A 16257-nucleotide genomic window follows, 5' to 3' on the forward strand; every position below is an offset into this window, starting at 1 on the left:
TCAATAATGGCAGCTATTAACATGATATCATTAGCTCTGAATACTTATTTAAACAAAACATGCACTATTTGTAGTTAACTGTAGCAAAGTCACGCTGTGAGAAGAGGATATTTAAATTAGGAGGACCAGACTATAAATACTATACTGGGGAAACGCAAGAGGGTAGCAAACAGTCTTCAACTTTACCTGGACACAAGGTATGCTTGTACAGTAAACACCACTTATCACAATATACTGCTTATAACAATATACCCCTTACAACGATATACCACTTATAACGATGCTGTTGCCTTGGTCTTGACTCTTGTTTTCAAATTGGTTGCTCGCGGATATAGCCATATCCAAATATAAAATAGCAGTTCCTTAAATATTGTTATAAGCAGAAATTACTGTATAAACTGGTACTAAGTGTGAAGAAGTTGACAAGTACTGCATACATGTGAACTTTTTTCAATGATCAAGTGGGAGATTTTTCTTCAAAAAGAGGGAGATTTTAGAATTTGCAATAACCAAAGAAGAAAGTTCTGAAATCAAAAATAGGTAGATTTCTTTGATTTGTGAAAATACCCCTTATTTAAAGAAAATTCTTTTAAAATATGGCTGCAGAAAGTGGTAGTCTCCTGCTAAAAGTGGGAGAGTTCACATGTATGGTACTAATGGAGAAAAAGTTAGTTTCAATATTGTTGCAATAGACATTAAGTAAGTAAACAGTAAACATGTTTCTGCTTACACCTTTTAAAAATTCTTACGATTTTGCTGTATTATTTAGCATGGAGAATAGTCTAGTATACTGTTGAACTGGCAGCTCTTGATTAAATTATTACTGGTAATAAAGGAAATTGGTCATTTGTAAAAGATAAGTTTGTTTTTCAGGTGATGCCATTTAAAGAAATCATGTCTTCAGCTATTGGTAGGGAATATTTTGAATCATTTTTGCAGAGAGATTCCAATGAGTCATTGTTAGGGTAAGGAAAAAAAATTAATCCAAATGTTTCATATGTAAAATTATTTATATTTCACAAATTGTGTAGTATATTACGGAATTGAAAAAACTTTTTTGATGGAAATGATGTTTAGTGGTTATGGTAGCTGATGTCAAACTGCTTTATGCCATGGGTAAATATACAAAGAAAAGTAAATTCTGTCATGATAGGAAACTATCTAGCTAGCTGACAAAAGGTGGTTGGTTTTACTCAGATACCCAAATGTGCTTGCAAATTATCTGCAGATCATTACTTTTCTTTAATTAAGAAAAGCTTTAGAAATATTAAATGGTCTTTCTTGTTGCATCCATGTGACTTGAACTCCAACAAGAGAAAATAAGGCAATTATACATAGTTTTTATACAATGTATTGTTCTAAAGTTTTAATGTCTCTGGAGCCAAAAATGAGTCCTGTTTCCAGATATGTCTGCAATGACCCTTTTACTTTTATCATATAACTTCTTACTTTTAAAACTCTGTATGAAACTTCCATGGCTGAGTGGTTACGGTTGTTTACTTCAAACCACTTGCCTGTCACCACAGTAGGTTTGAGCCAAGCAAGCGTTCTCAGATTCGGTAGTTCTACACTGATGCCGGTTTTTGCCTGAAGTAATATACAAAAGGGCACCTGAGGCCTCCCACCACTAGTAAGGCAGGAAAGTCACAATATGACCTATACTGTGTCGGTGCTATATAAATCCCTATCAAAAAAAAATTAAAAACTGTGTATTCAACTGTGATAAATTGACATTTTGTGAGCAACTTGATACCAAATCAAAGTGATACATTATATTTATTGTATACATGTATACAATTAATAAAGTATTTACTTATAAAGTATTTATTTATATGAAATAAGCAGGAAGTTTAGCAGAATATGTACACATATTTGATATAAGAAAAGTTACCAATAAATGAACTAATATCAAACTGCAATTTTGTCAGCTCTTAGGTCTAAATATTTATTGATTAACTGAAATTATTTGATCTTAGATTTGTCACATTGAATTTTTTGTTATGGTAATATCATATGTGTATTTGTATTTTGACTTATATTAAATTATGTTTTAGCTTCTGGAATGCTGTGAAAAATCTTAAAGAAGCTGACAAAGTAAGATTTAAGTTTTGTTGACATCATTGAAATATGCTTTATTCAAGAAATTAGAATTACTTGAAAAAAAGTTCTATAAATATTTAAAACTTACAGGTGTTCAAAATGCTTAGCACTTGTTTTCCACCTATCAACTGCTATTGGGGAAAGATAAGTTTTATCGGTGAAAAATTAGCGAATGGGATTTTTAAACATGTTTAAAATTCTTGATCGGTGACAATATTTTACATATAACCCACAGCAACCTATATCACGAGATATGCAAGCTCTTAATCACTGATATCGCCGATCAGACAAAGATAATCAAATATGAATCACCGGCCATATCTGACGGAAAGTGTTATATCACTGATGACTAGCTATCAAACACCGATTAATCAGCGTTACGTCTGATTTAGCTCCAATTTACAAACGATAAAAACCAATAGTATTTCAGCATTTTTGTCACCGATCCAACCCCGTTTGAGTTTGCTTTCTGTCACCGATGGCCGTTTACACAGAAAACCAGAAATAAAATCACGCATGACAATCAATCATAACAGCGAGTAAATTTTAAATTTAATTATCGATTGGGGACCGACCGTCTGTGTAACTGGCCCTTAAATATGCAAACTTGGAAAATTTACAAGAGTTTTTTTTGTTGTTTATAATTTATATCTCCAAAGCAAAGATAGATTATTTCTTGCATATAGATGATAAATTCTTTGGATTGTCAATGTGTCAATGGTATTTCTGTTTCTAACTAAATCAGTACATGCAGTTATATTATATTCAGCCCATAATATTTTAGCATATGTAAATTATCAGTTATGATGATTTAAAGCATTATTGGTTATTGTAATAGCTGAGTTGTCATCTCCAGTAGATACAGGTAAAGAATCTAGGTTGGTTGCCATTGCAATCTGACTTAAGTTCTGATCTACTTAAGGTATTTCTTGCATGTAGATCTGATTGCCACTGTATTTGTTTCCGCCTTCATTGTGATTTGGATTTCACAAGAAAGCTATTTTTAGCCATGAAGTTAAACCATCCTTTACATATAGGCATTAGACGAAGTATTAAAATATTGCTGTCCATGAAAGTAAAACAATTTGGTGATTTTTGTTAGAGAAGAATTGTTTGAAGTATTTTGATACAAATAAACTGGAAATAATTAATTCAATTTTAATGGGCAAGATTGTTTTGCCAGTTTACCAGCCGTTTATATGGACAACATCATGTTTGATCTCAAAATCATGAAAATTATCTACTCAGTATTGGTTTTCCTGTGGTTAGATTAGAAATCGCATCACTTTCAAAATTGTGAAAGCTTGCTGATGATTGACTGTTTGAAGGGTCATGAGAAGGTGACCATCTATTGCTGCCGGTCAGATCCTAATGCAAAACATTAATTAGGAGCTGATTTTAATCAGATTGGTTGTCATTGTAAACAAAGTGCTGATTATGATTGCAATACTTGTAAAAAATAGAAATTAGAAAGAAAGAAAAAAAAAATCAACAAGATTTGAATAGATAATGTCATTGTTGAATGTAATAATGTTTTTTGTTTTATTTTGTTTTTCAACTTACTAGAAACAACATCATAACATGGGTGCAGACATCTACCAAAGGTTTATCTCTAGTTCAACCAGTGTTGTCAAGGTAGATAAGTCACTGGCAAAGAAAATGGAAACATTCATGCTCGGTGATTCTGTAAGTTTAAAACAATACTTAATTAAGTTTATTAGCACTTGGATAGTTAAACTGTAGTATTACTTTTGATAACTATTTTGGTAGTATATCTTCTACCTAACATATAGGTTAAGATCTTTTTATTTTAGTTAAAAAGTAAGAATTTCTTTCTTGAATTGTGTTCCTCTTGCCGAAAATTAAGATTGTTCTGTGTTTTTGAGACACGAAAGTGGTATTTCATTGTTATATTAAATAACATACATGTATGCAAGAATTCCAAGGTATTATGGCATACCTCTTTATCCCTAAAGTCATCTATTTTGCCCTTGTCAACAGCATAGAGAAGAACCAGTCTATGCTTTAATGGTGTCTGACCAGTCTGTGTACGGCTACCTTTTCCGTTTTAGTATTTTGATACTAAAAATTCTTATCGCTAGTCCTAATCCCAAAAGTAATTTCTCTAATTAATCCCAGTTCAAAGCAACACAAGTATGTAGTATTTTAAATTCAGCCGTGTGAAAATATTTAGAATTCGTAAGTGTTACTTTTGCATATTTATGATTATGAAGCACTACTACTTGCATATGTATGATTATGAAGTACTACTATAGAAAATTATTATAGGGACCAGAAGCATTCTATGAAGCACAAGAACAAGTGTATAAAGTGTTAGAGAGACAGCATTACCCATCATTCCTAGTTAGTGATATCTTTCACAAGTACGTTACTTTGATTGAAGAGCAGGGAGGGGAGGCAACTGGTGCATCAGGAAAAGGTGAGGTGATAATAGCATTTGAGTATGTTATGTATGTGCGTTTTATAGTAAATGGTTTTTTGAGTACATTATGAGAACATTTTAAAATAGCTTTTGTTAGTAAATGGATTTTTGAGTACATTATGAGAACATTTTATAATAGCTTTTGTTAGTAAATGGATTTTTGAGTACATTATGAGAACATTTTATAATAGCTTTTGTTAGTAAATGGATTTTTGAGTACATTATGAGAACATTTTATATGTGCTTTTGTCAGAAATGCGTTTTTTCATTTTCTTAAGTTTAAAATTGCAACTTTCTATTGATGTTATTAGACATACTGGTTATGTAGAAAATTATCAGGTTTTTTTAGCTCACCTGTCACAAAGTGACAGGGTGAGCTTTTGTGATCGCTTTTCGTCCGGCGTCCGTCTGTCGTCCGTCCGTCGTCCGTAAACTTTTACTTTAAATGACATCTCCTCATAAACCACTGAGCCAATTTCATCCAAACTTCACAGGAATGTTCCTTTGGTGGTCACCTTTAAAAATTGTTCAAAGAATTTAATTCCATGCAGAACTCTGGTTGCCATGGCAACCGAAAGAAAAAACTTTAAATATCTTCTTTTAAAAAACCCTAAGAGCTAGAGCTTAGATATTTGGCATGAAACATCTTCTAGTGAGTGTCTACCAAGTTTGTTCAAATAAAAGCCCTGGGGTCAAAATTGGCCCTGCCCCAGGGGGTCATTGATTTTCCCTATATGCATATAGTAAAAACTTAAAAAACCTTCTTTTAAAGAACTCAAAGAGCTAGAGCTAAGATATTTAGCATCAAACATGTTCTAAAAGGTGTCTACAAAGTTTGTTCAAATAAAAGCCCTGGGGTCAAAACTGGCCCCGCCCCGGGGCTCATTGATTTTCCCTATAAAAAAAAAGCCCAATGAGCTAGAGCTTAGATGTTTAGCATGAAACATCTTCTTAATATGGGTGTCTACCAAGTTTGTTCAAATAAAAGCCCTGGGGTCAAAATTGGCCCAGCCCCAGGGGGTCATTGATTTTCCCTATATGCATATAGTAAAAACTTAAAAAATCTTCTTTTAAAGAACTCAAAGAGCTAGAGCTAAGATATTTAGCATCAAACATGTTCTAATAGGTGTCTACCAAGTTTGTTCAAATAAAAGCCCTGGGGTCAAAATTGGCCCCGCCCCGGGGGTCATTGATTTTCCTTATATGTGTATAGCAAAAACTTAAAAAAATCTTCTTTGAAAAAACCCAAATAGCTAGAGTTTAGATATTAAGCATGAAACATCTTCTAGTAAGTGTCTACAAAGTTTGTTCAAATAAAAGCCCTAGTGTCAAAACTGGCCCCGCCCCAGGGGTGTCATTGTTTTTAACTATATGTGTATAGTAAAAACTTAAAAAAATCTTCTTTTAAAAAGCCCAATGAGCTAGAGCTTAGATGTTTAGCATGAAACATCTTCTTATGGGTGTCTACCAAGTTTGTTCAAATAAAAGCCCTGGGGTCAAAATTGGCCCCGCTCAATGGGGTCATTGATTTTCCTTATATGTGTATAGCAAAAACTTAAAATCTTCTTTGAAAAAACCCAAATAGCTAGAGTTTAGATATTAAGCATGAAACATCTTCTAGTGAGTGTCTACAAAGTTTGTTCAAATAAAAGCCCTGGGGTCAAAACTGGCCCCGCCCCAGGGGTGTCATTGTTTTTAACTATATGTGTATAGTAAAACTTAAAAAAATCTTCTTTTAAAAAGCCCAATGAGCTAGAGCTAAGATATTTAGCATCAAACATGTTCTAATAGGTGTCTACCAAGTTTGTTCAAATAAAAGCCCTGGGGTCAAAATTGGCCCAGCCCCGGGGGTCATTGATTTTCCTTATATGCATATAGTAAAAACTTAAAATCTTCTTTGAAAAAACCCAAATAGCTAGTGTTTAGATATTAAGCATGAAACATCTTCTAGTGAGTGTCTACAAAGTTTGTTCAAATAAAAGCCCTGGGGTCAAAATTGGCCCAGCCCCGGGGGTCATTGATTTTTCTTATATGTGTATAGCAAAAACTTAAAATCTTCTTTGAAAAAACCCAAATAGCTAGAGTTTAGATATAAAGCATGAAACATCTTCTAGTAAGTGTCTACAAAGTTTGTTCAAATAAAAGCCCTGGGGTCAAAAAAGGCCCCGCCCAAAGGGTTTTAATGTTTTTAACTATATGTGTATAGTAAAAACTTTAAAAAATCTTCTTTTAAAAAGCCCAATGAGCTAGAGCTTAGATGTTTAGCATGAAACATCTTCTTATGGGTGGGGGGGGGGGGGGGGGCTATATACAGGTGAGCGACCTCAGGGCCATCATGGCCCTCAGGGCCATCATGGCCCTCTTGTTTTTTTTTATTATTTGAATTCTAGTAAGGGGATTCCAGTGGCCAAGTATTCAATGTCAAAGGCTTAAATTTACATTCCCCCATGCAGTTGCCAGTCCTTATTTAATTCTACCATGTGTAGTAGCTATCCAAATTGTTTGTGGTTTTGTGCTCACCATTCCAGAAATAATGCACTGAGGACCATCGGGTCAGTTTAATGATTAGTTGTTTACTAGGGTGTCTCTGGGTAATTAGACAGATCTGCGGAGCAATTTTTATTTTCAAAATCAAGACATTGGTACAATGTTCATTTCAGATGAGTTATTTTTTGAGCCAAAGGAGGGTTTAACAGATGATGAGGAAGATGAAATGTTCTCAGCACAATCTTATCATGCTAAACAAAAACTACAACAACTCACTACAAAAATCACAAACAAAACACAAGCACTAGATGCTCTAAGAGCATCAGGGAAACCTGATGCAAAGGTAAATCTTTCCGAGCTTTAAAAAAAAACACTTTAAGACATTATCCTTTTTCAAAGGTCTGTTTTTCATAAAAAATGTCTATTTTACTGGATTTTGAAACCAAGCTAAAAATTAATCTGAATTTTGATACAGTAGGAGCTATACTATGGCAGTTACTAGATTTCTTTCTGGAGATTCTTATATCTGAATAACTTATACACCTTAAAACAATTCACAGTCTCTGTCTGATCACATTTATAAGGGTTCATAACATTTTAAGCATAAAGGGGCCATCATTATTTGTTTCCTTAAGTTTTTGAGAACTATGATGTTTCTATGCAACAGAAATTTGATTGAGCAAAAGCTTACAATATTTGTTTTAAAGATTTTGTGACAGGTTATATGGACCGTTATAAATGGTCATGTGCATACATTGCAAACAACCATTTCTATAGGGCCATAAAATCTTGTCGAGAATCTTTGATACAGGAAACTATTGAAGAATAAAAGAATAATATCTTCAGAATTTGACAGCAGCCGCATACATGTACCGGTATATATAGTTTATAAAAACATCATGATTATCCAATGTAAAGCGACGTTACAAACATGCAGTATCATAAAAACAATTAATGTTGATATGTAGTGATAACAGAAATGCTTTATTTAATCTAGCAATGTTTTTTAAAGCAATAATGCTGTATTTACTTTGATGCCATGTTTGTATTATTATTTGTTGTATTGTTTGTTTGTTCACTTTTATGCCCTTAAGCGCCATGAGTTTTTGTTTATGAATAAAAATAATAGAAAGATAGATATGTATATTTTATATTTTAGATGCTGAAAGTTCAGGAAGAGTTACAGGGTGTGATAAATGACGTGGAGGAGGAGAGACGTAGGTTAGATGCCCACATCAGGAGAACTGAACAGTGGTGTGAGAATGTAGGAAAATGGACAGCACATATATATGAAGCTGAAGTAAGTGTAAATATTTGTGTAATTCTTATGACTTAATTTCTAAAGATTCCCACATTATTTAAAGCACTGTCTGATCTGCATGATCTGCACTGTCCGCTATTCAGTTGTACATATTTTGATTTTTTTGCTAAAAATGATGAATGGTTTTGTTGAGATTAAAATATATAGCATAGTACGGGTTAAACTAATGAAAATAATTGAGGTGGATAACTCTGAATTACCATTTCCCCACCACTGTATTTTTTTTCATTTCATTTTTCATTAGATTCTTTTTCATATGAGGAGGTAGTCCTGCTAGCTTATAGAAAAGTTTGGCTATACTTTGTACCTCTACTATGCTTGCAATTGTAACATTCCTACATTTTGTAAACTGCGATATGACAACAGAAACTTTGATAATGTCTCAAATGTAAAATGTAGAAAAAGCAAAATCAGTACAAAAATACATATGTGTTTTATGCTGAAATAAGTATGCTTTGAAACATATGTGACTCTTCAGATTCAGAATGAAGGAGATAAGAAAGTACCAGTGTTTGTCCTAGTTATTCACCTATCAGGTAGTTCTTCACAGAATCTGCAGAGTAGTACCCAGGGCTGGGTGGTCAATAGGAAACTACAGGACTTCTATGCTGTGCATGAAAAACTTGTACAGGTAAGTTTTTGTTTTACAAAATATGAAGCATTTCATAAAGTAATGATGGAAAAATGGAATTACTGTTTTTTTTTAAGATGAAAATGATTTGAAAGTTTGTTATGCATATGGTTTAGTACAATAGTAAGTGATTAGGATGTACTTAACAGTGAAAATCATCATTAGTTTGTTGTACAGGTAATTGCAAATGAAAAATATGAAATCAGTTTGACAATTAAGTCTTAAAAACTGTTTTGAAATTGAAGATATTTGAATTGCATTCTTGCCTTAGTTTACTAAAAACGAATCAGTGTTTTTCACTGATATTATTCCACATGCTTAACTTCCATTTAAAAACAGTAAATAGATTTTGATATGGTTTTACATATTTTACTGACATGAGTTATAACCCATTCTTTGAGATTGGGAATATTTTATTAGAATGGTGGATGTAAGAAGGCCCTCAATTGGGCTAGCACAATTGCTGTAGTATGATAAAGAAAATATTGGTTTATGTGAATAAATCATTACAATATTTAATATTTTATGTACAGATTGAACCATGGTTAAAGAACAAGGATCTGCCTAAAATAAGAGCATTTACAACTGTAGATCAGAAATTCTTAAATGAAGCCAAAGCATTATTGAATGAATATCTCAAGGTAAGATACTGATTGTTAAACTGTGTGAACTTGAATAGTTGAACACATTTTCCTTAACCATCATTCACCACTGTAAAATTAAATCCCCGTATAATGAAAATTCGGGGATTTACTTTCCTTTAGGTCATTTTTGTGCCCCTACGTTAGTGGCGGGCATTTAGATTTACCCTTGTCCGTCCGTCCGTCCGTCCGTCCGTTCACTTTTGTGTCGCATGTAACTCAAAAAGTATTTGACCTAGAGACATGAAACTTTACAGGAATGTTGATCAGCATGTGTAGTTGTGCACCTGGGTATTTTCGTCTGGATATTTTTAGTATTTTCAGAGTTATTGCCCTTGACTTAGTAAAATTTTGCAATTTTCAACTTGTGTCGCATGTAACTCAAAAAGTATTTGACCTAGAGTCATGAAACTTTACAGGAATGTTGATCAGCATGTGTAGTTGTGCACCTGGGTATTTTCGTGTGGATATTTTTAGTATTTTCAGAGTTATTGCCCTTGACTTAGTATAATTTTTGCAATTTTCAACTTGTGTCGCACGTAACTAAAAAAGTATTTGACCTAGAGTCATGAAACTTTACAGGAATGTTGATCAGCATGTGTAGTTGTGCACCTGGGTATTTTCGTCTGGATATTTTTAGTATTTTCAGAGTTATTGCCCTTGACTTAGTAAAATTTTGCAATTTTCAACTTGTGGCGCAAGTAACTCAAAAAGTATTTGACCTAGAGTCATGAAACTTTACAGGAATGTTGATCAGTGGGTGCTGTTGTGCACCTGGGTATTTTCGTTTGGATATTTTAGTATTTTCAGAGTTATTGCCCTTGACTTAGTAAAATTTTGCAATTTTCAACTTGTGTCGCATGTAACTTAAAAAGTATTTGACCTAGAGTCATGAAACTTTACAGGAATGTTGATCAGCATGTGTAGTTGTGTACCTGGGTATTTTTGTGTGGATATTTTTAGTATTTTCAGAGTTATTGCCCTTGACTTAGTAAAATTTTGCAATTTTCAACTTGTGTCGCACGTAACTTAAAAAGTATTTGACCTAGAGTCATGAAACTTTACAGGAATGTTGATCAGCATGTGTAGTTGTGCACCTGGGTATTTTTGTGTGGATATTTTTAGTATTTTCAGAGTTATTGCCCTTGACTTAGTAAAATTTTGCAATTTTCAACTTGTGTCGCACGTAACTTAAAAAGTATTTGACCTAGAGTCATGAAACTTTACAGGAATGTTGATCAGCATGTGTAGTTGTGCACCTGGGTATTTTCGTGTGGATATTTTTAGTATTTTCAGAGTTATTGCCCTTGACTTAGTAAAATTTTGCAATTTTCAACATGTGTCGCAATTAACTCAAAAAGTATTTGACCTAGAGTCATGTTACTTTACAGGAATATTGATCAGCATGTGCAGTTGTGCACCAGGTTTTTTTTGTCTGGATTTATGTAGTATTTTTAGAGTTATTGCCCTTCACTTAGAAAATTTTTGCAATTTTCAACTTGTGTCGCAAGTTACTCAAAAAGGATTTGACATAGTCATTAAACCTTATGGGCAGGTTGCTCAGCATAATTAGATTTGCACCTGGGGTTTAGCTTGTGGATTTATCCAGTATTTGTAGAGTTATTTCCCTTGACTTAGTAAAAAGATTGACAGAACAGTGGCGCGGTGGGGGCACCCGTGTCCTATGGACACATTTCTAGTTTTGTTGATAGGAAGATAGTCTAAATAATACAGAACCCAAGAAATAAACTTATAGCTAGCTTATCACCAGTGTAACATTTATTAAGTAAAGTTTTTTTTTCATTTTTTCAAGCATCATTAAGGTAAGTTATAGAGATTTATAGATAGAGGAAGAAGTCCTATGACTTTGGGTAAATGAATATCAAAAATGAATGAATGAATGCAAAACAAATGGATAAATGAATACCAAAATGGATAAATGAATACCAGAAATGGATAGATGAATACCAAAAATGGATAAATGAATACCAAAATGGATAAATGAATACCAAAAATGGATGTTTATTTATTCACAGGTTATAATGAGAGATTTACGTTTGTCTGACAGCCAGGCTTTGTACGGATTCTTGACCCCAACACCGGAGTATTTCCAGCAGCCAGGACAAGAAAAGAAAAGTGGATTCTTCCTTAGAAATTTGTTTAGGAAGTATGTATTAAGTGATTAACTTATATCTCATGTGCTTTTTTCAACATTGTCATCTGTTCTCACATTTATGTTCATCAAGTTATGACAGAATTTTGGTATGCTGGAGTAGGGATAACAAACAATAGATTAATGAGTACATGTATTTACAAATGATGGATAATATGGTATTAAACATATTTAGTGAAGATCCTTTGCTAAGGGAAGACCTATTGCTGAAGGGACACCCGTTGCAAATGGTGAGAAAACTTGTGTGTCAACTTCTTTGCAAATAAGTAATACCATTGTATTGTAAATCAGTTGATTTTTGAAAGATTTTTGATATTTTGTTATGTCAATTTTTAATGAAATTGTAAAGGTAGATAAGATGTAAAGTATGAATTTACATGTATAATTGCAGTTTGCCAAGTATTGGTCAAGATAGTAGAGATACAGATGAAGAGCTACTTTTCTCTTCAGAAGACAAGTACAGTATTTATTTTATTATTTAGAAAATAGGGGTGGGGAGTCAGAGGGGCTCCTGGCCAACTTGTATTGGTCATTGACTTAAAATCTCTTACAGCTCACAATTGTGGGTTAGATTTTATTCAGGAAATTTGTATTGTTATGCACAAGAGTTATAATGCTTTTTGGATTATGAATTTATAAAGGTGTCTGCATATGCTTTAAATATTGTATGAAAAGGCTCCGGAGGTCTTCCTTGTCCAGTTAGTATAAAATCGAATTGTCAGTTATGGTAGCTGTTCTATATAGTATTCAATTTTTATTAAGAAAATTCTAAACTTTTTCTCGCCAAATACATTTATATAGCTTGTTAATTATTGCTCTTTATGTGTCCAGCTGATCATTAAATAGTATCCTCTTTGTTACTCCAAGTTTTTCATTCAGTCTTTTCAATCCTTGTCAGTAATGGGTGTGTTTTGTTATTTGTTTTCTTATATGTCTATGTATATTATAAATATTTGTATTTGCTTCACAGAACGGAGGATAGAAGTAAAGATTCCATTGCAGAACCTCTGTATTCTCTTATCAGTGAAGTATATGAGCTACATGGCATGTTTAAATGGTTGAGGAAAAGTTTTATTTCATTTGTTGAGGTTACATTTGGAAGATCTATTAATAGGTATGTTAATGTTACTTTTTCTATCTATATATGACTGTCAAGATTATGTTCATGTATATAAATGCCATATAACAAGATGATGTACATGTATATAAATGCCATATAACTTGTTACACATTTTCATGATTTTCAAAATATGTATGTTTTTTTCTGCAGGCAGCTTAGAGAAACTATATACTGGATTTTCTCAGAGCCTATGATAATATATTACATCAGAAATTTCAAGGAATCAATGTGGCCACATGGTGTTTTGGCTCCATCATTACCACCAAGGTCTGATGAAGAGAAATTGAGAACCAGGCTAAAAGCTAAAGAGAAGTTTTTGCAAATACAGCCAGGTACTTAATCTTATAGCAATTCTATGTTTTCATATAATCTGGACAGGGACTTTGGATTTTTTTATGTGAGGAAGCTATCAAGGTAGGTAACGGAAACGAAACTTCTGTGGTTCTACTAAGGTGTATGTTTGTCCCAGAAATAATGCGCTGAATGTCACCTAAGGTCCACCAGTAAAGCTGGACCATATGACCTATACTGTGTTGGTGTGACATAAAACCCAACTAAAAAAGAAAATAGATATTATATATGTCATCCATATACTTTAACAAGTTAACTTGACAGGAACAAGTATTTACTGTGATATGACTGTTGATTGTCTTACCTTTTTTTTTTCTTGTAAAGAATTGGCCATTATGGCCAAGTGGTTTGTGTCCCTTCTTTCCAATAAATACCAACTTAACAAAGGTTTAAACAATCTTGCTTGTGACTCTAAATTCTATATATATTTGTCTATCCAAAAAGTAATCCTACTTGTTATTGAATAATTTATCTTAATGTGGAAGTCAAAATCTTAAATCTTTTACATAGTGGTATGATTTCTAAGCTTTCAAAAAGGAAATCATGTATTTTGGTCTTTACAGATGCTGTGAAAACTTTAGTTGGTGAAGAAAACAAGAGACGGGGAACAATCAAGATGTTTGAAGTACTTCAGGACACCAGGCTAAACAAACAACTATTTTATGTAAGTAACCTCTCATTCCCTCTCAAAATTCATTTTCCTTTTCCCCGGGTTTGGAAGCTTTTGTCGCCCCGCGTCGGCGCCCCTGTTTTTGGCTTTTGGGGTTAAAAGTTTTTTTGAAAAAAAGCCAAAATTTTCATTTTGTTGAGTATTAATTGAAATTTACAATTTTTTTTATGTAATGTCTCAGATTTGCCAATTTTGGATTACTCTGTCATATTTGATTGTTTTTAACCCTTAGAAATTTTGGGTTAAAGTTTTTTTTATTCTTTATTGCTAGATATTAATTGAAATTAAATATTTTTTTAGAAACAATGTTATTTGCAAAGGAAAATTTGGCTTTTGCGAATTTTTCCCCCTTTGAATTAAAATGTTGGTTAAATCTTCAGAGATATTTATTTAAAATTTTACACATGTATTAGGGTCAAAATTGAAGGTCCTCTCGATTCATTACTCTCCCAGTATTTGACAAAATTACCCCCTTTTTGTTCTAAAAAAATTCCTTTTCTTGGTTGTTTAACGGTCCCCAGTTTTGCATATCTCTGAAATATTAAAGAACAAACTTGAAATTTCATATGAAATTTTTGGGGTCAAAAAATGTCCGGAAACGCACTCTATCTGTTTATGTATTAGGCTGATTTATCTCCCCTTTTTTACTTGTCTCTTGGTTAACGTTTACATGTAAGTTTAAAATTTTAACTTTAAAATTTAATTAATTAATATGATTTGGGCTAATTTAGGTCATGGGAAAAAAAACTAATCCCCCTTTGGAATTTTTTCCTTTTTACTTTATTTTGCGAAAATGTTTAAACTTTTCCAATAAAGGTTTTTGTTTTTTTTACAAATTTTTTTTTTAATTAAAATTTATTCTATAAAAAATTTTAAAAACAAGCCTTTGTACCTTTTAGGTCAATTTTATGTATTCATAGGTAAGCATTATTATACTCAATAAAACACCCTTGTGACAACTTTTTCGAATAGTCGAGCCTTACTGTCCTCAGGCAGTTCTTGTTATATCTTATTGTTATTCTCCCATTGTTTTCTCATTTAGGCACATTCTTTTAACTAGAAACCGTATGGCTATAAATTGAATTTAGTGCTGTCATTGATAAAGATGATATCTATGTATATCAATATTTTCTGTCAATCAATAATCAATACACATTTGAAAAAAATCGATGATTTTGATTGATTAATAAAATGTCTAGAAATTATGAAAATCCGACCTAAACTTATTTAGAAGCAGGTGTCCATATCTAAAATTTAGCTGTTGTTACATAATAAACACATTTCATAGCAGGGACAACAAAAATATGGACTGAAAAAAATCATGCATTGGGCATTTATAAACAGGACACAACATAAAAAAATGCATGAACAGAGCATGTTTTTTTCTTATTTAATTTATCTCCACTTACTTGGTATGTTGAGTGCTGGTGTGACTGTGGTTATACGTCAGACTAGTAATCAAAGGATTGTCGACCGTGTGTGTTCAGACCCTGTCGGGGGCAAGCTGTTGTTTCCTTGAGCAAGAAACTTTACACTCATTGTTCAGTACTGGTAGGTTTCAAGGAATGGATTCGAGAGAGTTTCAATAAGCTTATAGCTTTCAACATAATCAAACTAAAATAAATTTGTATAAACTAAACCATTTGGTATGTTAGCTTATCCTGAATGTTATGTTGTTGTTGTTGTTTTTTCAGGGTATGCTACTTTTACTTATACAACATGTTGTGCCTGAACTTGGTGCTATGTTGTCCCAAGTTGAAGATATGGAGGACTCAACTGATGTTCCAGTTATTATAGGGAGTGATCAGTAACACTGGTGTTAAATGGATGGAGCATTCCAGAATCATCTCATTTGTCAGTTATTTTCATAGGTAGTGATCAATAATAATATAGTAAACATTGGTGTAAAATAAATGGAAGGTGCTAGATTCAACAGATGTTCCTGTTATTGTATGAAGTGACAAATAACATTGGTACTAAATGGATGGAACATGCTAGAATCTTCTGACTCTCTTGTAACTGTAAGGAGTCATAGATACTAATGATTTTTGAAAGGATGGAATATGTCAGGCACTACTGATAAACCTGTTATTATTTTAGTTAGTGATTAATAACATTGATGTAAAATGGATGGAGCATGCTGGACTGTACGGGTGTATCAGTTATCATTATAGGCATGGATTGTAGATGAAACATGCTAGACTCTTCAAAAGCATTAAAAGTAGTGACAACACTGATGTTAAATACATAAAATTTGATACCAAATTTTGTAACAAGTGATCACTAATTACTCTTTAAGAATAAAGGGAACACAATATAC

General features: G+C 32.7%; 1 protein-coding gene across 1 annotated transcript; it reads left to right on the top strand.

Annotated features, from left to right (window-relative positions):
* Positions 1-74: 74 nt before the first annotated feature.
* On the top strand, positions 75-16257 carry LOC132753334 (sorting nexin-25-like; the record flags this gene model as incomplete). The annotated part of the gene is given in 15 exon segments (XM_060743774.1): positions 75-197; positions 874-965; positions 2055-2094; positions 3667-3786; positions 4390-4540; positions 7204-7373; positions 8190-8330; positions 8830-8982; positions 9516-9623; positions 11660-11790; positions 12188-12253; positions 12767-12910; positions 13067-13248; positions 13831-13931; positions 15632-16257. Coding segments are annotated over 15 exon segments (1839 nt in total), but the record flags the coding sequence as incomplete, so codon positions are not given.

Source organism: Ruditapes philippinarum, unplaced genomic scaffold, assembly GCF_026571515.1.
Source record: "Ruditapes philippinarum isolate M1 unplaced genomic scaffold, ASM2657151v2 ctg2528_1_1_1_1, whole genome shotgun sequence".
Taxonomy (NCBI): Eukaryota; Metazoa; Mollusca; class Bivalvia; order Venerida; family Veneridae; genus Ruditapes; species Ruditapes philippinarum.